Source organism: Hippoglossus stenolepis, chromosome 20 (assembly GCF_022539355.2).
Source record: "Hippoglossus stenolepis isolate QCI-W04-F060 chromosome 20, HSTE1.2, whole genome shotgun sequence".
Classification (NCBI taxonomy): Eukaryota; Metazoa; Chordata; class Actinopteri; order Pleuronectiformes; family Pleuronectidae; genus Hippoglossus; species Hippoglossus stenolepis.
In genome coordinates this window covers 9,017,497-9,038,434 of record NC_061502.1, presented here as the reverse complement: position 1 = coordinate 9,038,434, position 20,938 = coordinate 9,017,497, and the positions used below count along the sequence as shown (strand labels likewise).

The 20,938-nt window shown below is 45.1% G+C and overlaps 1 protein-coding gene across 9 annotated transcripts in view; it reads left to right on the top strand.

Annotated features, from left to right (window-relative positions):
• The first annotated feature begins 399 nt into the window (after nucleotides 1-399).
• ino80 (INO80 complex ATPase subunit) overlaps nucleotides 400-20,938 on the top strand; it is a 38,771-nt gene continuing 18,232 nt past the window's right edge. For 6 of the 9 annotated variants that reach the window (XM_047337980.1, XM_047337976.1, XM_035144413.2 and 3 more), the window contains exons 1-27: nucleotides 400-591; nucleotides 2,055-2,120; nucleotides 2,501-2,692; nucleotides 3,086-3,243; nucleotides 3,400-3,467; nucleotides 3,655-3,801; nucleotides 3,928-4,048; nucleotides 4,132-4,340; nucleotides 4,468-4,521; nucleotides 4,685-4,888; nucleotides 4,999-5,203; nucleotides 5,479-5,546; nucleotides 5,633-5,848; nucleotides 6,493-6,573; nucleotides 7,029-7,124; nucleotides 7,974-8,033; nucleotides 8,155-8,297; nucleotides 8,643-8,727; nucleotides 8,824-8,941; nucleotides 9,144-9,229; nucleotides 10,415-10,582; nucleotides 10,865-10,998; nucleotides 11,330-11,397; nucleotides 11,670-11,763; nucleotides 12,046-12,262; nucleotides 15,240-15,380; nucleotides 16,078-16,303. In XM_047337980.1, coding sequence (XP_047193936.1) covers nucleotides 2,541-2,692; nucleotides 3,086-3,243; nucleotides 3,400-3,467; nucleotides 3,655-3,801; nucleotides 3,928-4,048; nucleotides 4,132-4,340; nucleotides 4,468-4,521; nucleotides 4,685-4,888; nucleotides 4,999-5,203; nucleotides 5,479-5,546; nucleotides 5,633-5,848; nucleotides 6,493-6,573; nucleotides 7,029-7,124; nucleotides 7,974-8,033; nucleotides 8,155-8,297; nucleotides 8,643-8,727; nucleotides 8,824-8,941; nucleotides 9,144-9,229; nucleotides 10,415-10,582; nucleotides 10,865-10,998; nucleotides 11,330-11,397; nucleotides 11,670-11,763; nucleotides 12,046-12,262; nucleotides 15,240-15,380; nucleotides 16,078-16,303 — 3,319 coding nt within the window. In that variant the 5' untranslated portion in view covers nucleotides 400-591; nucleotides 2,055-2,120; nucleotides 2,501-2,540. Of the gene's footprint in view, nucleotides 592-637; nucleotides 1,142-2,054; nucleotides 2,121-2,500; nucleotides 2,693-3,085; nucleotides 3,244-3,399; nucleotides 3,468-3,654; nucleotides 3,802-3,927; nucleotides 4,049-4,131; nucleotides 4,341-4,467; nucleotides 4,522-4,684; nucleotides 4,889-4,998; nucleotides 5,204-5,478; nucleotides 5,547-5,632; nucleotides 5,849-6,492; nucleotides 6,574-7,028; nucleotides 7,125-7,973; nucleotides 8,034-8,154; nucleotides 8,298-8,642; nucleotides 8,728-8,823; nucleotides 8,942-9,143; nucleotides 9,230-10,414; nucleotides 10,583-10,864; nucleotides 10,999-11,329; nucleotides 11,398-11,669; nucleotides 11,764-12,045; nucleotides 12,263-15,239; nucleotides 15,381-16,077; nucleotides 16,304-20,938 lie in introns of those variants that run through there. The other 3 variants (XM_047337981.1, XM_047337978.1, XM_047337975.1) reach the window with 2 other exon arrangements.

Below are 20,938 nucleotides of genomic sequence, written 5' to 3'. Positions count from 1 at the left end.
GATATATCACTAAATGTTATGAAATGAATACAGAAAATAAAGTATGTCATTTAAAAAAATACAAATCTTAACTTTATTGACATTGCCTGAAGTCAGGGGGATACATTTACAATATTCATATTCTGTGGGAATCGAACTGCCTTAAACGGAGTTCCCTTCTGGTGACGTCAGACGTAGCTCGGTAATCTTCGCAATGAGCAGACGCGACTAATCGACATCGGAAACTCATCGATGCCTCTGTAATATATGTGCACACGCAGCTCAAATCAACACACATGGCGGACGTGTGTTTTTGTTTATCAGTACAAGTTGTTGTTGTTGTTTGTTGTCACCGTGGCGACGTTAGAGACGCCGCCGAGCGAGCGTCCCTGTCTCGGGGATCGATTAAAGCGCCTGCTCGTTGCTGTCCCCTCGCCATGGCGTCGTGTCTCTGCTCTCTCAGTAACAGAAAGTGGCCGCCTCTCCGCTGCCGCTGCCGACTCAAAGCTCACGGACTCGCCCGGCGCCTCCAACCGCCATTTTGGAGCGAGAGAACCGAGAGTCGGCAGCAGCGACGAGAGAGGCGACCAGGGGGGGAACACGGGGCCCGAGGTGAGACACTCCGCCGCGGTTGTTGTGGCGATGGGGGGGGAAGATGGCCGGGAGGGAGAAAGAATTAAAACACGGGGATCACTCGTTCCACCAGGCAGCCGGAGTCCCCCCTGCTCGTGTCCGCAGCGAGGCTACGAGAGGCGCGGGCGGCGGGCCTGGCGCTGGCCGCGGCGACTTAGCGACAGAATCGCCGTGAAACAAATATCATTTCTTAATACACGGTTTAGGAAGCGAGGCGGTGGCCTTAAAGAGACAGGGCCGATTTGAATACTTCATATTAATGGTCCAGGTCAAACGCGTTAGTGTTTCATAAGCTAACGTCGGTGATCAGCGGCCACACTAGAGTTAGCATAGGTAGCAACCGTGCTGCACCGAAGGCTAACGCGTTAGCACAAAAACAACACCGGTGTGTAAAGTGTGGTGGACTTCTACCGGTGATCCGCCACCTTGACCCGTAACTATCATTGAATGAGCCGATGTAGCTCACGTAGCGAGGCGGCTAACGGTCGCTAGCCCGGGAGCTGCAGTCCCCCCCACTGCACCATCCAAGGTTAGCTAGCAAAGCCCGGCGAATGCTAGCTAGCGGCTAAAGCTAATGATAACATAACGATAGCAAAAGTGTTATTTAGGGCGATGCAGCTGTCGGGGTCGTTTGGTAAATTTAAACCCGAAAAACTAAACTCTTGCTGGGCCTCAGTTGTTGTCATTCTTCCACGTGATCGTGTTTCAGAAAGTAGTAATTACAGAGGACAAGTTAACATTAACACATGTCAGTGAAACAACCATCAGTCCACTTAGATAAGACTATTTTATATTTTTTATTAGTCCCACAATGGGGACATTTGCAGTTTCACAGTAGCAAGAGTCAAACTAGGCATCAGTAATTAATTAACAAAACTTAAGTCTAAGGAATATAAAAAATATGATTTGAATTAAACTGATATATGTACTGTGGAAAAACAGGACAAAATTGTGCAGCGTGGCAATATGTACAATTAATGGATTGCACATGAACCATTGACATTGCACAGACAGATGAATATAGCACAGTTAAGAGAGTTAAAATCATCGATACAATCATTACTCAGACATTACAGGAATATACAATAACATGGAGCTGAGTTATAATACTGTGTAGTACAATAACATCTGTGTATGTGTGGTATATAAGGAGATATAAGTGTTATAATAGTAGATATGAACCAACCAAGTACACTTTCCTTAATATAATATGGATTTATCTTACTATATATGAGTAGTATACTATATACTTTATATTATTTAACACCTTTCATCAAAATATGTTTTATAGAAACTTCTTTTATAGAAAATTATGAACACACTGTCAGTATTGCAGCAATGAACCAAGCTCCCTATAAGCACATCCCACGTGAAAGAGCAAATGCCCTTAATAAAACCATTTGCAGTTTCAGTGTGTGACTGTGTGTTATCTTGTTTCTTAGGGTTGTTCACCTTTTGTCTGATAATTAACCTTGGAATGAGGAGCCATGACATCCTGTACTGAGAAGGTAGGTCCACCGTGTGTGTTGTATTTTGATTTTACAAACCACGAGCTGCTACCTTTCTGCACGTGCAGCCACTGAAGGAGGGTGAACTGGAATAAATGACTGTTTCATTACTTTGACAACATCTGAGATGTGGGTGGTGATTTGAGGGTTTTGGAACCAGGCTAGAAGAAGAACATCTCTAGTATCTCAGATTTGACTTGCTTGAAAATCTGGCAAAACCTGGCATTCGCTTTTGAGCTTCACGTGGTCAATGTCCAACTCCTTAAGCAATAAGCTTAATGAACCTTCATAACTCAATTTAAGAGACTAGAAACTACTCAGCGTGTAGGTAGCAGTGACCTGTGAATCTCATTCTTATCTTGCTTCTTCTTTCTCTTCAGTAAAAGTTGCTGCCCTGCTGGGCAGTGGTGTCTGTGTTGCATGGCGTCGGAGCAGGATGGCCGGCTGGAGGTTGGGGCGCCTGGGAGCTCTAGCCTGGCCAAACCTCTCTACCTGCAACGCTTAGAACGATCCCTGAGGTTGGACAGTTTCCTGCGCCAGACCACAACCATCTTCAACAGAGACATAACCAGGTACGGGCGGAGGGGGGAGTCTGCGGTGGGCATCATACACATGTCGTTCTCAGACTGAACCACTGGATTATTATAGGACACATTCTGGGTTTCAGTTTCAGTGGTTGTTTTACTGTAAATGCAATTTTGCTTTTACAGGATTGCAAACTGAATCAGTTGCAGTGAAATAGATACAAAACTATCTGTTGGCCAATTTTACTTATAAATGATGGAAAATGTGATTTCAGCATGACTTGCACTCTTGTCTGTTTTATATTACATCATGACAGTAGTATCTAATGATACACCACAATATATCCCCCTGTCATGGGTGCTTGACAGTTACATCTCCAAAGAATAAATATTAGAAACAGGATGTAAATGGCCTACAGTGACATATTTATCATGTTCTAGTGATGACAGTGACGACAGCGATGATGCACTGGGGACGGGGCTCTCTCTGGACCACTCCGCTCAACATGCAGCTCTGACAGTGAAGAGTGAGTCATGTGAACAGGGGGATGGGTTGGCCGAGGGCAAGCCCCTCAATGGAGTTCTGCTGCAAGGTAAAGGTAAGACGCATGCAGACACATGTTATAATATGTTACTACACACGCCAGTGCGTACTGCAGTCATTTACCTTGGCATGGGAGATATGGTTAATGTGTCTTTATTCACTCTGTCAGATACTAAACGCAAAGTGTTTTTCCCCTCTTGAACCCCCATAGACCCAAAGGCTGATAAAACGAGCCTCTACAATTTCTCCAAGCTGAAGAAAAACAGGAAATGGCTCAAGGTATTTTATAAACACTCCACATCATCCTGCAGATTTAAGCTTTCAGTCAGATTAAACAAATAACTTACAATGAAATGGCTTAAATCACAGCCCTACTCTTTGGTTTTCCCCACTGTACTATTTGGTTTAGAACATTTCCTTCTTATGTTAACACCTTTTCTTACTCTCTACCGTCTGCCTCCCACAGAGCATCCTGTTGAGTGACGACACCACAGACTCAGACACCGACTCCGATGACTCCGACTTCTGTTTGTCTCGAGAGGAGCTGCATGATATGCTGAGGCTGCATCGCCACACCAGGCAGCATCAGAGCAAGTTCCACTCTGAGCGGGAGGTACACGTAACATCTAACACAGTGCTAACACATTGCTAACACAGTGCTAAGAGATATCCAGAAGACAACCAACATGTGTTTTTGAAGTGTCATCATTGTGGGTTTTTTTCCCCTGTCTTCATTCAGCTTCACCAGTATCAGTACTACAGCACTGGACTCCTCTCTACTCATGACCCCTTCTACGAGCAGCAGCGCCACCTTCTGGGCCCCAAAAAGAAGAAAATCAAAGATGAGAAGAAATTTAAGGGTAAGGACCAAAAAAAAAATCAATCTCCGCAATCCATTCTGGAAATTAGAAGTTTTTTGTTGATGTGACTCTTTTTCTTTCAGCCAAACTGAGAAAAGTGAAGAAGAAGAAGAAACGAGGAGAGGGAGACTTTCTGGATGAAGGGGGGCGACCGTACATCAACAAGGTCTTCGCCAAGTTTTCCCATGATGCACCGCTACCCGTGGTGAAGAAGAAACATCTGACCATTGAGCAGCTGAATGCACGACGACGTAAGGTCTGGCTCACCATCGCCAAAAAGGAGATCCCCAAGGTTAGTGTGCATGAGGCTAATGAAACACAGTGGTCCAAAATGAATGCTCAAGAATATTGTGTTGTGGTGAAATGCTCAGTAGAATTAAATCACAATCTGAATTCTCCTATTTGTACTTGATTTACAGACTTTCAAGCAGAAGACTTCTGCTAAGAACCTAGTGTTGACCAATGCTAAAAAGGTAAGTCAAACTTACACACCGCTGTGTAGATGGAACTGACTTTTAAGGGGTTTATTCTGAAAAACTATAAAATCCTTTGCAGCTGACCGTTAACTTTTCTTGAATATGAAAGATTGAACAGTAGCTTCATCAGAATATTTGACGTCCGTTTTGCTTGCACCAGCTGGCTCATCAGTGCATGCGAGAAGTGCGGCGTGCGGCCATCCAGGCTCAGAAGAACTGTAAGGAGACGCTGCCCCGGGCTCGGCGCCTCACCAAGGAGATGATGCTTTACTGGAAGAAATACGAGAAAGTGGAGAAGGAGCACAGGAAGAGGGCAGAGAAGGAGGCGCTGGAGCAACGCAAGCTGGACGAGGAGATGAAAGAGGTAGGAAGGGGGGAGAGATTCTGTCTCTGGAGGTGTCTCTTGTCTTTTGCTTTATCCAACTGATATTTTGCTTCAATAATTGCATCAATGTTTCTTTTGTCTTTTTTCAGGCCAAGCGTCAGCAGCGCAAACTAAATTTCCTCATCACCCAGACGGAGCTGTACGCTCACTTTATGAGCGGTAAAGCCAACCTGGCGGGTCCAGGAGGAGACAAGGCGCAGGAGGAAATTCTTCAAAAGCTTGATGACAGCGCGGGTCAGAGAAAAATAGATATCGGAGGAGGCGTAATGGTCAACATGGGACAGGAAGATTATGGTATGCACGGCTCTGTAACCTTCGTTGTGTTGGTGGTGTCAACAAACAAATCACTGATTACTACCAGCTACAATATATACTTCACTAAAACTGATGTCATACAATAATTTTTCTGAATAGTTAGGAAATACATGGTAATACTTTGCTGTAGAATTCCAGGGTTTTCAGGCTTTGCTATGTTTTTTTTGGAAATATACTCACGTGTATGGGAAAGAAATGTCAGATTAAATTGGATTCTACGGTTTTATACACAAGTTGATTGTGTGTCGTTTCAGATAGTGAATACTACAAGTCTCAGGCCCTGAGGAATGCCAAAGAAGCCTACCAGAGTCATCAGAAGAAAGTAGGTTGAAGCACACACATTGACACACACACACACACATATTCTACTACCACTACCTTTTCTTATTTCTAAATGTCCCCCTGTAGACGCGAATGTTTGATGATGAGGCCAAAGACAGCCGCTGTGCGTCTCTGCATGCGGCCGTTGGCCCGTCCTCGGGCTCTGGTTTTGGAGAGAGCTACAGCCTTGCCAACCCATCCATCCTTGCTGGTGAAGAAATTCCTCAGCCCATCATTTTTGATGGCAAACTCAAGGGTTACCAACTCAAAGGCATGAACTGGCTGGCAAACCTCTATGAACAGGTACTCCCTTCTGTCCCTGGTCTGTGTTTTTATGTATAGGAATATTTTTTGCCTTGATGTTTTTTGTTGTTGTTTTGATTCTCCTTATGTTTGACATTGTATCGTCTTATTTTGTGGCAAGAGGTATAAATTGATAAAAATGTGACGGTCTGATCAGGAACTCCAATAACCGGAAGTTGAAGAATTATATTTCTCTGCTGCTTTCAAACATGCGTCAGACATTTTCAGAAATTTTCAGTCCAGCCCCCTGAAAAATAAGCGGGGAATGTCCAAGTGAGCCCGTGTGAAATTACAGTCGAATAATCTCACAGCAAGCAAGTGGGTGTGTTGATTTCTAACACGCGAAGGACGTGAAATTAACAAAAACCAAAAGAATACAAATATCCAGCTGAGTTCTGCAGAGAATGAGAAAGTTTTGACCCAATTGTCCAGACATTTTGCGCGTTCACGTCTGAAACCACAAACATTATATTACATTAATACCTTCGTTGCAGTTCCTGTTGCATTACTGCTCAGTTCAGTTTCTGAATCTATTAGTTGGGTTTTTTGGCTTTAAAATCATTGCAGTGTTTTGGTTTTCAAATGGTTTTTATTATAACTTATATTTGTACATGTAAAATTATTCATTTTCTTTGTCTCTGCAGGGAATCAATGGAATCCTGGCAGACGAGATGGGGCTGGGGAAGACGGTCCAGAGTATTGCCCTTTTGGCTCACCTAGCAGAGGTGAGAGAGCGCCGGGTCAAATGGGTTCATACACCACATTTTTCCAAAGAACTCTGGAATATTAAATTGTCTGCTCTCTTGATGCTGACTAATACAACATTTGGCAACCAGTTTCTTCTACTGTGCACCTGCATCCTTTAAAGAGACCCTGGTTTTCTGGCTGAGCTTTTTTGCAGGTGCTGGAATATTTTACTGAAAAAGTCCGATGACTTCGTTCATTGTTGTGAACAGCTGATGTGCCAGCTCTTTAGATCCTGTGGTCCCCAAACTCCACAGGGAGAGAACGTGGAATTCAGGGGAACTGTGAGCTTTTCAGTGTCGAGCTGTAACTGACAGGAAGATGCATGCTGCGTTCTTCCGGGGTTTCCTGTTATTGGGTGCTGCTCACACAGGCGCATACAAAGACCAGCTGTTGTGGCGGCTGACGGTTTATTCCCTCCTCTGTTCCTGTGTAGAAAGACAACATCTGGGGTCCATTTCTTATCATCTCTCCTGCGTCCACGCTCAACAACTGGCATCAGGAGTTCACCCGCTTTGTGCCCCAATTCAAGGTGAGAATCGGCGGCGCTGCTGAGCGAGCACGCCAACGGAAACACCTGCAAAAACTTGTCTGAAGGAATCCTGGCATAATAATTCCCACTGCTCTTGTGCAGTCCTCCAATGAACGCAGTGTTTTTTTCTTCCAGTGAGAAATGCTGTCAAACGTCTAAAAGCAACACACTTAGTCATCAAGTGCAAACATGTATATAACTAACCAGTAGGGGGCAGTATTGTATCAGCCCATTTGAAGCATTGCTCATGTTGACGCCTAACTTAAGAGCTAATACTTTGAGTGGCTGTTGCCTTCTTTTGCATTCTGAGCATTCTTCTAGACTAAATACCATTTATCAGACACATCAATATGTCAGCTGTACACACACACACACACACACAAATGACCCCTTTTTGTGCACAGCACTCAACTTGGCTCACTCTGTGCACTAGCTTGAAAGTAAATCAATTCCCGTCTTTTACGCTAATGAAGTGTGAAAAGACCCGATTACACAATCTGCAGATAAGCTTCCTGAACTCTCGAAGCAGGACTGATTGAAAACAATGGAATGCCAGCTTGTGTTGAGTGATGCAATGATGTGTAAATCTTTTCACATCACATTCTGCGTCAACAACTCAACAAGTGAAGCAGTGATTCATATGTGAAAGCCATGCCTAAATGTTTCCTCTGGGAACATCACCCGAGCTCTGTTTGTATTACTCTGCTCAGTGTAACTCTTAAGGGGTTTTTGGAAGACGTTAGTTTGAATATAGATTAGGAAGTGATGATTTTGGAAAAGCCGAAGCTTTTTGACAGAGCGAACCCACTTTTTCCTTCTTGTTTTTAACGTTACTGATATTTCCGCCAGGTGCTGCCATACTGGGGAAACCCTCACGATCGCAAGGTGATTCGGAAATTCTGGAGCCAGGTGAGGACGACATGATATTCTGAAGATAAATTATAATGTGTTTGGACTATGGAAGCTTTGCTCCGTCATATTCTTCTTCTCATACCTCTGTCGCTCCTTCCATTTGTGCGTATTTGTGCAGAAAACCCTTTACACACAAAATGCACCATTCCACGTGGTTATCACGAGCTACCAGCTGGTGGTCCAGGACGTCAAATACTTCCAGAGGGTCAAATGGCAGTACATGGTCCTGGATGAGGCCCAGGCACTGAAAAGCAGCACCAGGTAAAAACATTAGCATAACAAAATAATTATTATGAATAAAATTAACTATTGTTTAGGAATTATTATCAGTAATTTAAAGGAGTACTATTTGCGATAAATTGGTCAGAACACTCAGAAAACCTCTTTCGAAACCTTTTGGAATGTCTGAAAAATTTACTTGACTGGAAGCTGGCCAGAATCGACTAATCTAGACAGAAAGTGTTTTGAGAAACGTACTCCCACACATACAACCCATCTTCTACAGTCTGAGTAATGTGTGGGATTATAGCTCTGTTAAGTACAATGATGATAAACCCATGTACGTGTTGCACCAGATCACCAGTCACTGTTTCTGTCCGTCTGTAGCGTTCGGTGGAAAATCCTCCTGCAGTTCCAGTGTCGAAACCGACTGCTGCTCACCGGGACGCCCATCCAGAACACCATGGCCGAGGTGGGCGGTGTGTTTGTGTGCGTAGATTGTGAGCTGATTTGTACAAGACACAACTGCTGTTGTTTTTGACCGGGGTATGTTTTTACTGTCTCTCAGCTGTGGGCGCTGCTTCACTTCATCATGCCCACGCTGTTCGATTCCCACGAAGAGTTTAACGAGTGGTTCTCCAAGGACATCGAGAGCCACGCTGAGAACAAGTCGGCCATCGACGAGAGTGAGTCCAACTCCCAGCACGGAGAAAAGAAATGTTACCATTGGCTGCTTAATTCTCCAGCTGACAACACTGAATGTTTTCCACCTCATTTGAGTGGAAATTTGACAATTTGTGTGCCAGCGCCGATCCTTTCTATTCCTGCTCACTGGGGCGTGTAATATGTTTTGTAGCTAAACAGAGTTGTTTGATGTTTGTTTTTCAGACCAACTTTCCAGACTGCACATGATCCTCAAGCCTTTCATGCTGCGCAGGATCAAGAAGGACGTGGAAAACGAGCTCTCGGACAAGGTAGAAGAGCACATCATTGTTTGTCTAATTGCAGAAAAACAAGCGTCTGATCCAGAATTGCACATTTCATTGGTACAAAATTTGAAACAGGCGCGAAAGCTATTATTCTCAGTTTTCAAATGTAATTTTCAAGACTAAAAGAGGTTTTTCTTTTAAATAATTTGAGGAAAAGATTTACAAGATGAGGTCCTAGAGAAGAAAATTGGATTTTTCATGAACAAAACTGTCAAATCTCACAAAAAATAGCAAATAAAAAACCTGTAGTATGTTGGATGTTCAAAAAGGAGGGTACGATGAAAATTGTCTGAAAAATGCCCTATCGCACTTTATCAGCACCAAAGTAGCCCCGCTTCTTCCCTGCGCCCTTCCTCCATCTGTCTCCCTCTACGCCTCCCTGACACAGGACGTGTTGTAATACGCTCCTGAGCGATGCTTGTGCTGGCAGATCCTCATGACAGATGCTGGACTCGGGGTCTCTTGCTGTCAGATGCGGCACACACACACACACACACACACTCACTCATGCGCTGTGGGAGTCTCGATACGCAGTTTCAGAGGAATGGCAGAGTTCACCACACCCCCACATCTGTCTCTTTCACTTTGCTCCGCGCCCACATGCAGCCTTGCCAGCCACCTCAGTTTTCCTTTGCGCTTTAGCTGGTTTCTCGTGTTTTGTCTGGCCCGTTGAAACCAATAGGAACCGTTCAACTTTACTGACGATTCACAGGACATGTATTTGCTCAGTTTCACTGCTTTTAACAAAACACGACAGTACAATAAACCAGAGATTTGAATGTGCGTTTAAAGAATGTGGGTCAATGTGACCATGAAGGCAGCTGCCATAAATTCATTTATGTGAAAATGCTGTTGTGTGTTTTTCAAGGAGGCGCAACATGATCGTGGTAATAAATCAAAAACAGAATAATGTGCTCTCGCTGCAAACTTGTTTTGTACTTTTATTTGAAGCATCAGTCTTTTTCCTCAACAGGAACAGAAATATCTTGAACGACTCATTTACATACAGAATTTTTTTTTTTTAACGTACTAATCATTCTATGAAAATGTAAAGTGACTGGAGATCTGAACTCCAAACACACAAACATTAACTTCAGTATACGTTGGTTCACCACACAGCAACGACAATAGCAGCACAGTCGGCTCATTCTCGACCCTCCTCTCACGCAGATTGAGATCCTGACCTACTGCCAGGTGACGTCCCGCCAGAGGCTCCTCTACCAGGCTCTGAGGAACAAGATCTCCATCGAGGACCTGCTGCAGTCCTCCATGGGCACGGCCCAGCAGTCTCACACCACCACCTCGTCCCTCATGAACCTGGTCATGCAGTTCAGAAAGGTAGGGTTGTCCTTTCAGTATCCAGTTCTAAAAAAACAAGATAAATAAAATGATAACAGCTATAAAGTTGAGATTATTTTGTCCCAATGATTGATAACTTTTATTAGGTTCATCTGTAGCTATGGTGGATTTCCAAGGGAACTTGTAATGAAGGCTCTACATTCTGTCTGTGGAAACATAACTCTTCTCTTCAACAATGAATTGGCAGTTCCAGAATAAAGCGTGACGTACTTCCTCCTTTGCACGTGTTACTTACTTCTCTCTCTGTGTGTTTCTCTGTAGGTGTGTAATCACCCGGACTTGTTTGAGCGCCAGGAGACCCGCTCGCCTTTCCACATGTCCATCAAACCCTACATCATGTCAAAGTTCCTCTACCGCCACGGCCTCCTCCACGCACACAACCAGGCCAAGAACAAGTAAGTCGTACAGCGCAGATACTGTAGCACCAACCCACACATTCACAGACACTCTTGGTCTTGATAAATATCCAATGTAAACAGCTGAAGCGAGATTTCCTCTTCCTCTCCTCTATTTCTATAAATATGTCGTCAGCTGTATTTGTTTTCTCACCAAATCTTTTTTTGCTGATTTGGGACTCGCAAAAGGCCCAATTATCCTAATTTGAGCTTTCACGCAGATATGTTGTGTTTTGGACGGGGATCAGATTATCGCCCAAATGTAGTCTCTTATTTTTTTCCCCTCATATTCAGTGGTGAGACCTTGACGTTCTCTCTTCATCCTCCTCAGATTGCTTCAAGTGCTGTTGTCTCCCTTCTCTCCAAACCACATCCAGCAGTCTCTCTTTCACAGAAAAGGTGAGGGCAAATCCAGCTGTGATCCCAGACTTATACGAGGCTCTTGATCTCTTTCGTTTGACATTCAAAACTCAGGCTGCATCAATACTACTATGTATTTGTTTGAAAATGCTTTTTCAGATGTGGTAGCATGGATGGGGATTAAAACTGATATGTTTGAGTTTGAAAACACAGTAGTACGGATGTAACCGCAGTGTCCCGCTTCTTCCTTCCTCCAGTATTTCCACGTTTCATCTTAACATATTCTTCATTCTGTGTATTCATTCTCCCAGGTGATGACAAAGGAAGTTGTTTTTCCTTCCTGCGCTTCATCGACGTGTCACCTGCTGAGATGTGCAACCTTATGCTGCAAGGCACCTTAGCGAGGTGGGCTTTAAGTTTCCATCTTCAAACCTTATACACAGATTATTGCCCAGCAGGCCTGGATTGGCTGTACTGTAGATGACTACACTTTGTTCTCCTTGTACAGAAGGAGAGATTAAAATAGAGATTCTCATAATTATTACATTATACTGTGTTTTATATATTTATTACATTCGATCGAATAACATCCAGCTTTACATCTCAGCGATGACTTCTTTAAAAAATATTTTCTCTGTAGTTCTCTTTGTGATTGTATTTTTCCTCCCCCTGCTCCGCCCTCCACAGATGGTTAGCCCTTTTTCTGTCCCTGAAAGCTGCGTACCGGCTCCACCATCAACGCCTGTTCGGCCTTGAAGAGGAGAGGCAGGAGGAAGTCAGCGTTGGCGAGGGGGACAGAGGCAGTGGGCAGTCCAGGACTATGTGTCTGTCTCACAAGGACCTGATTCTGTGGCTAAACAGACCCACCGCCTTCCCCAACATGCACAACAGTCCCGTCCTTCAGGTACGAAACGCACAAGATGCACTCAAACAACACACGCGACTCAAGTAGCCATCTGCGGTACATATCGGCGTGTGACAGTAGCATGTGGCGCTGACGATGCTGACATTTTCCCCAGGGTTTGAGGCTGTGTTGGGCCACACAGCGTGCTCTTTGCCCCCGATTCCTCTCCCTCCGCTGGGATCCAGTGTGGAACCTAATCCCTGTGTAGCCTCGTGACCCAGTAACACTGTCCTGCCTCGCTCTGTATGTCTCCCGGGTGTGTGCACGCCAGAGGCTGTCTGTGCGTCTGCTGTCCGACATGAAGGGGAAAGCTCCAGGAATCAGGACACACATTTTAAATAGATGGAAAATAAAATGTCTTTTGGACGACCTGATAGACGAATGGTTAGAGTGAGTACCAGACATATTGAGCAGCAGGTTGCCCATCCAGCCAGAACATGTACTGCATGTCATTTCCCTATTCTCTCACCCTGTTTCCTGTCCCTCCCTCACTGTCTCTTTCAAAGGCCAAAAAAATTAATTCAAAATACATCTACACTAACAGCAATTCTTTAAAAAACACTTGTGACAAGTTTAACAAAATATGTCAAGCCGCTCTAACTCTTTCCCATCAATATGGAATCCCTTTTGTTTTTGATGCTATTTTCGTCCACTTTCTTTTTTATCTCTCACACATATCGAAGCATAATAATCAGCTATTTAAATCACAACAATCCCCCGGAGGTGCTTTTCCACTCATGGTTCCAGGAACTTTAATTTCTCAAGAACTAATATCCAGGAACATTTCCAGGGGAAAAATTTCCTCCAGCTCATTGTGATTTGTGTTTCCACAACAGGGATGAAGCCTTGGGAAGAGCAATGTTTTTTGGCTTTGCGTCAACCTGATTATTGTTGGCCACAAATTATAGGACAAACAACATTAGTTTGTAAAGAAATACCAGGTGTATAACAATGCTCGTGATCGGCGATGTTCAGAAAGTACCATCGCGTAGCAGGGACTTTCTGGAGGGTGATATATTTTACCTAGAACTTTATTTAGACTCTTGTTCCTCCGGTGGAAAAGCATGTAGGGGAGCCGAGTTCCTCTAAAAATCCTTGTTCTCACGGGAAGCCTCTTGTGGTGGAAACTCACCTCCATTCATTCGTGTTATGGTGCAATATTTAAACAGTTTGGCTTACCGCTCTTCCCTCAGTGCCTCGGAGACAATGCCGCTGAAAGGGGAAGTGGGTTCTGAGGACACTGACACTGTAGCAGAGGTTGGAGTTGGTGTGGATTAGATAAATAATGGCTCCCATGCAGCACCATTGTTTTGGGAGCCACTGATAATCTGGCAATAGCCCTCTTGTTGTTTAGCAGTGTCAGTCAGTGTCGTATCACACGGGATCAAAGCACGCCACGGTTGATTTCAATTGCACTCATGTTTTGGATTGTGCAGCCGAGAACCACAGGATTATGTTGAGACAGCAGATACTTCCTGGCAATGTGGAAATGGAGTTGTTAGTGGGAAAGGGACACAAATATACAGACAACCTCAAAAAAAAGAGAAACCGCTGCACCCTGCAGATATTCTACTGGGTCACTGCTTCAACAGTGTTTGGGCCAATCTGCTTGGATAAAAGCAGATCAGTGAAAGAACATCTTATCTTACCTTTCACTCTGCAAACCAGACATGTATAACATTATCATCCTCCACCGATTCTAACTTAACTTGTTGGGTGGAAAGTACTCAGGAGAAAACGCCGTCAGGGTAATTTCATCCTCCTCTTCCTCTGCTGGCCTCATCCCACTGAGTCAGGCAGCTGCCCTCCCCCGGAGCGGCTGCAAGAACGAAGGAGCAGAAAAATATAAGAAGAAAGTTCCAGACGGAGAAAGAGACAGAGAAACTTGCAGACACCTGGAGAGCTCGTGCCGAGTGTGCCCCGTGTCACCACGCTGACCCCAGACTCCCAGCTGAGTTTCTAGAAATCACTCGCTCCCAGAGCTTCTGCCACTTTATTTCAACTCCTCACTTTTCTTTCGATGCGGTGTAGCTGGCATGCTGTGCCTCTCTCCTCTCTCTTCCCTGCAATCTCTCTCTGGCTGCTTCTTCACGGTGTGCTCAGTATTGCTTTCATCCTTCCTGCTGCTCCTTTTTTTAGATACTAAGAGAAGAAGGCAATTTCGAAACCTCACATGGAGGTCGGACGCTCTGTCCCTCCGTTTCAGCTCTGTAACATCTTCCTGTTTTTCCAAAGACGTTGAAACTTTCAAGGTTCCAACATTTTAACATCCCAGTATCATATCCCAGTAAAAATCAATGGCTTCAGAAACATATAATTATATTGAAACATTGCTGGTTTTTGTTTTCGGTTGTTCAAACTTTCTGAAATACAGAAAGAATTTCTTGCTAACAAGCGTTGGAGGTGAGAGATGGAGGATGTTGTTTCAAACTTTTACCATTAGGTGGCACTGTGTATCCACCACTGTTGTAACATGAACATAAACTTTGGATATTATTTTCAGCACCTACCACTGCTTAGTGCATAACAAATTCATCATTATTTGTTCAGGATGAACCTTTTCTGAAAATGTATGCGTTTAAATCACACCATGTCCTGCCCAAACGTGAGATTACGCCATAGAAGATGTTTATCCTGTGACACGTGCAACTTAAATCATATAAGCTGCTTAATCGTACATTTTACATAATGTTTTAAGCATTTAGCTGACATTTAAGGCTTGTAGCCAGTGAAACTTAAATATGCTGAGCTGCACTCACTAACCTCTGTCGGTTTTGCCGTTTGTCTTATTTTATATTTCCAATAATCTGAGTATGATGTTTTCTTTTATTTACCACAAATCAACGCAGACATCACTTGTTATTGTAAATCAATTCTCACTCCAATATAATCAATAAATTGGGAAGTTTTGAATGATTTGGGAGTATGAAACAGGATCGTAATAATTCTTTTTGGTTTTTGTATTTGTTTGTTTCAGGATCTGGTGTTCACAGCAGTCACGCCCGGCATGGTGGGACACGGTGATGTGAAAATCCTCAACAGAAATTATACCACTTCCAAGTTACGGCCCCACCGGCCCATAGTACTACCGAAGTTCCTGCTCGCCGCTACGCCCAGGGTACGCACGTGTGTGTGTGTGTGTGTGTGTGTCTGAGTGACACGGAGCTTGAGAAAGGCACTCATGCACGTCCTCTGTGTTTGTGTGGACAGTTTGAGTAAATGTGTGCGATGTTCTGTGTGAGATGGACGAGCATTTGGGTGGTCGTGGAAAAGGAAAGGGGGGAGCGCTGTGCACATGGCCTTTGTAGGCTTTCAACAATGAGCAGCTCTTATTGTGTGTGTGCGTTGACTGTGTGTGTGGTCAGGGTGTGAGGGTGACCATAGGGACCTCCAGCTGCATTTGAGACAAACAGGGGCTTTTTGCTAAGGTCGTTCAGCAGTTGTTAAAGCGTCTTCTTGCCCTCCTGCTATACACACACGCACACACTTATACACAGAACCTGCTGATTCATCGAAACCAGCCTTCATGTGGAGCTTTCACTCCATCTACAATACAAATCCTTAGATGGGAAGATTTCCAGTTTCTGTGGGTTTTTGTTTTCATTTATAATTAAAATGTCACATGCAAAATAATAGGAAAGATTAGAAATGACAAATAATGCGTCAAAATATTATTACCTTCCTGTCAAAACCTTCCCATGTCAACATATTTGTAACATGTTATCCTAAATGTCATCCTCCTTATCTTGTCTCTGCAGAATATTATCTATTTTTATCTATTTCAAATGTAGAAAACCTTTTTTCTGGTTTCCTAGGTGACGGCAGTTCCCATGGAGCGTTATTGTGCAGACCGCAGTGCTGGGTACGAGTGGTTGGTGACACGCAGTGGAGGGGGCACGATCTTCAAACAGTGCTTCCTCTACGGCTCCCCTGAACTTGCGTCAGACTGGCGTGCGAGGGCCAATACCTTCCACCCACAATGCCCTGGGGGTGCGATGTCAGTTTACCCTCGCCATGGATGGTCCTACATCCAGATACCTGGTAGGAGCTGTGTGTGTGTGCATGTGCTAGTATGTGTCTGTGTGTGTGTTATTTAACATTTTTTTCTCTAAAGGGAAACAAATAAATGAGCATCGACTAGTAAGTGACCATCAGGACAACCAATAAATGACTAAAGGCCAGTTCAGTCTGCACTGTGGCCTATGTCGTTGTACTGCAATTATTCTGCCAAATTTTTGAGTTTCTTTGTGTTCTTGAAACAATAGTGACTGATTGTGTAGTGTATGTCCACAGCAGCAGTCTGTGTTGCTCTAGGAAAAGACTGCAAAGGTCCATATTTCGAAAAATTCTGTCAACATGTTTGCTCCAAATCCGTTTGTTATCGTCAAATTTTTACTACCAGTGTTATCAAACGGTGGATATCCATGTTTTGGAGCGAAGGGAGAGGTAATGGCCCGTGGGAGAATCCACAGAGGCCGGTCCGCAGGGTCAGCGGGGCAGAGCCGGGTACATCACCCTCCTCTGTCTCTGTCTGTCCGTCTGCCAGGGAGCCAAAACCCTCAGTCTAATGGAACAGCTCAGATAAAGAGCACTGCACTCGCATAAACACATACCAGCGTGCTAAGGTGTGAATACATAATTGTGTGTGTGTGTGTGTGTGTACGTGGGCGTACGTGTGTGCTTACAAGCGCTTTATCAGAGGAGCTCGGCTTGTTGAGTTAAGGTTCAGCTGGAGCGGAGTGGGGGCTGATTCGCTGCCAGGATTCAGATGACTGATGGATGTCCAGGGTGAGAGAGGCCATTTCAGTTTTACAGACAACACTTCCCTTCTCACTGACCCGCTCAGCCTCTCCACCTCTGATAAACTGTCTCTGTCAGGGATTCTGATGACGACCCTCTTTTTGTTTTGTGTGGTAACACAGGTTCCCAGCACAAAACATGTGTGACGTGTTTCCTCTTCATACTTGTTTGATAAGCCTGCAGTGTACAACTGTTGTCTTACTTTAAGACCCGTTACCTGCAGCTGCTTTCCACTTTTTATATTGAAATAGTTAAATACCCAAACATGATAGAGATCCTTTAAATCCTGTGGTTACACACTCACAGTTTGCAATATTCTAATAGTCGATTTTTCTTTTCTACTGCCTTTCTGTGTGCATGTGCTTGTGAAAGTGTTTGTGTGCAAAAGTGACAAACAAAACAAGTATTTGTGTGTCTGTGTGAGAACAGTCTGAGCGCTCTTGTGAAGTTATACGGAGGCAGACAAAGCGAGGAAGTTTAGCTACTGGTCATTGTTCAAGTACTTCGTTAGGTAACACTAATAGATGGTCCCGTCCGTCCGTACTTGTGTGTGTGAGGGAGAGAGAGAGAGAGAGGGAGAGTGTGTTTGTGTGTGCGTGTCTTTGTGTGTGTTTGTGTGTGTCTGTGTACCATTGACTCCATTCAGGGAACTGTACAGTGCTCACATGGGGCCTGAGGTGTCTCGCGCCTCTTCCCTCGCACACTCTCCCACGCTCAGCGGCGTTGCCTCCCCTCACACACAGGCCGAGGACAAGCCTCACCTCCGTCTCTCCTTAAACAGACAGGGCCACGCACTGATCTGGAATCAGTATCTGGCTTCAGCCTCTCAGTCCGTCTGGTCTCCCACTTCTTTCTCAGCCTCAGTAGGAAGGAAGTGACCCAACACTCCGGCACCCGTCCTCCGCCGAACACATTGTTGCCACATCAAGGCCCAGATATGTACAGTAGCTCAGCTGAAGTTTCCCACCCTCCCTCTCCTCCGCACTCCCAGCCCCACACCTTTAGAACAAATGGCAGAGCTGAATAACTGTTTGTTTTGAGCGCCATGGCGTGAGTACGGCTGCCCGCTGATATCGATGGAGGAATCTAATCAGAAGACTTATTAGGAATTAGGCCCCAGAGGAGGAAAAAACAATTGAAGCAGCAATGTCTTGAGCCTCAGATATTTTTTTATTCATGATGTTTTTGTGATGCTAGAACTTCACTGAAGGAAAGCCATTGTTAATAATAAAAAAAAAAAAAGGTTGAATGGAATCACTTATATTAACATAGATGATGTGATACTGCCATATATTCCTTTGAGACGCCATCCGTGTTGATCTCCTGAGAAAGCGAGAAGCATTCAGGGTCCTGTCAGCCAAGATTTGTACCCATGCAGTCGCCCAGTCTGAGCCACCAGGATGCGACAGCAGAAGAGGTTTCCACTGTAATTACAGAGACGCTCCTGGCTTGTTTGTTTGCTAGATTGCCGCACTTCTGCGGTCGCCTCTCTCTGGAAACTTCACATGAAAGTACAACCGGCTCAAAACGGAGAGCAGTTTCACACTGTGTCACTTTGTGTCAGGTTGAGAATCTATTTGAAAGGGAATAGATTCTGCTGTAGGATTATTTGCAGAACAGTCCAGTCCCACAGAAATAACCCTCCTCGCCGTCTGTGTGGCCCCTGTGTCACTTAGAATAATTAGAAGGAGCCGTTCCACAAAATGACGGCCTTCTCACTATAGCACATTTTATTGTGAGCTGGGAATTGACTGCCGCCGCTGTGGAGAGTGTGACGGAGATGGTAAAGAACCTGGTATTTATGTGTGTTGCTTGTGCAAACTATTTGAATGCGTGTGTGTCTGTGTGTGTGAGAGAGGTGGTGGTGGTGGAGGGCAGTCAGGTCTGGCCCTGCAGCCCACATCAGGCTGTGGGAAATGCAGTCCTGCCTTCCTGTCCCTTCAAAGAAACCCTGCTCTCCAGCAAAATGGCAGGAAACTTCCCCGGGCCTCTGATAGACAGGCGCAAAACAACACAGACAGGCAGCCTCACCACACCACCGCCTGACTCTGCCCCCCCACTCCCTCAATCTGCATTAAACTGGCACTGCTCACTGTCTGCGGACTGCAGCTTTTATTTTCTTCCCCACCCCCAGCGAAAGAAAAAGAAAAGGGACGCAGATGTTTTGATTTCCCCAGTCTAATTTATGGCTGCTAATATGTCATCAAGAAGGAAAAACTAGTGCTCGCTTGTATGTAAGAAAGTCCCAAAGTCGACTGAAGGGGGAGACATTAGCTGCATTATGCTCCTCTGATGAGATCTTCTAATATGGAAGCCAAGTAATATCTAATTCACCATGTCTCTCAGCCAGCTAGCTTTCATCTGCGGTGCGTGTTGAGTCATTTCTGGCCAAGGCTAACCAGCAGTAATCTATCTTAATGACAGAGTTCACAGTGGGGTGCTGTGGCGTGGTGTGGTCAGGTTCCCCCCGTGAGACTCCACGGTGCGCATCAGACTGTCTGTCTCTTCCCCTGCTTTCAGAGAAGCAGGAGAAGTGCTGCTCGTGCATGTTTGAGGACAGACTGGGATGTATGTGCATACATGTTCCATATATATATATATATATATATATATATACACAAAAACGCAGTCCATCCTTCACTTTCCGCCTTACGCGGTCACATTTTTGTGGCTTTGTGAAATGCATGTCTGTCTATCTGGCTCCTCCGAGTGGAGCTACTGTTCAGATTTTGGTGACGCACCTGTAAAAACTTCATCAAGTCCTCACAGGGAACTAAACTCTCCAGTTTTCTGTCAGCCAGTTTCCCAAAGCCTCCTCCTGGCATCTGGCTCTTAGCAGCCCTGATGCTGCCGCTGCGAGGAAATTAAGTTTAAGTCTGATTTTTGTCAATACGCGCAGAAGCAGCCAAGTAGTGTCAGGCTAATATTTCCATCATCAGCGGTGCAGAACAAGTGTTGCTCATTGACTTATTGATTGCGCAGTGTAATGTATCATTATACAGTGAGGGGCCGGCGCTCAGTCCGATCGTTGATTCGACCTGCTCATTGGCCCCCCATCTGTCTCTCTTTCTCACATAACCATCCATCCATCTTCTTTATCAGCTCTTGATGACTCTTTTTTTTCCTTTGCTTCTCAGTCTCACTTCTGCGTCTCCTCTTTTTCGATGGCATCTGGCCCATTTCCCAGCCTGTTGAGGGGTTGCTCCGCACTTGGCTTTTGCTTTGGCAGCCGCAGCACAGGGGAGAGAGCACAGGACAGGACAGAATATTGCAGCGGCGTATTAATGAAATTAGCGCAGTAGTTGGTTTGGGAGTATCAGGCGCCAGGCACCAGGGCTGGGCCGGGGTTAATTAGCTGGCAGCAGGCCTCTAATTGGGTCAGGACCGTGTCAGGCCCCTGGCTCTGGCCCTACAGGGATTGGATTACACTGTCGGGGGACAGACAGTAGAGGGGAGGGAGAGAGGGCGTGCATGGGGGACAGCAGGGTTGTAGTGGTAGAAGAGAGGAGGACGGAGAGGGCACAGTGGATGTGGTAGAAAGGGGGAGAGATGAAGGACAGGGGAGTGCAGACTAATCTGTCAGCAGGAGGTACGGGTAGGAAGAGATGGGGAGGGCCGGCAGGGAGGATACCGCAGTTAGACTGGTTGGGGAGGGGGCTGTGAAAGCGGGGCAGGGCAGGTGGCGAAGAGCTTGATACGTGTATCCATAGCAACGGCAGAGTGGTGTGACAACACATGGGATTTGCTCATGTTTTTGGGGGGTGTGGTGTTAACGCTGTCGTTGTCGGTTTGTGATCATTAAGTTGTTTTGTTTCCATCTCAGTGCATTTGAACCCACATTTCTTTTTTGCGGCACATGTACTCAGACAGATGTAT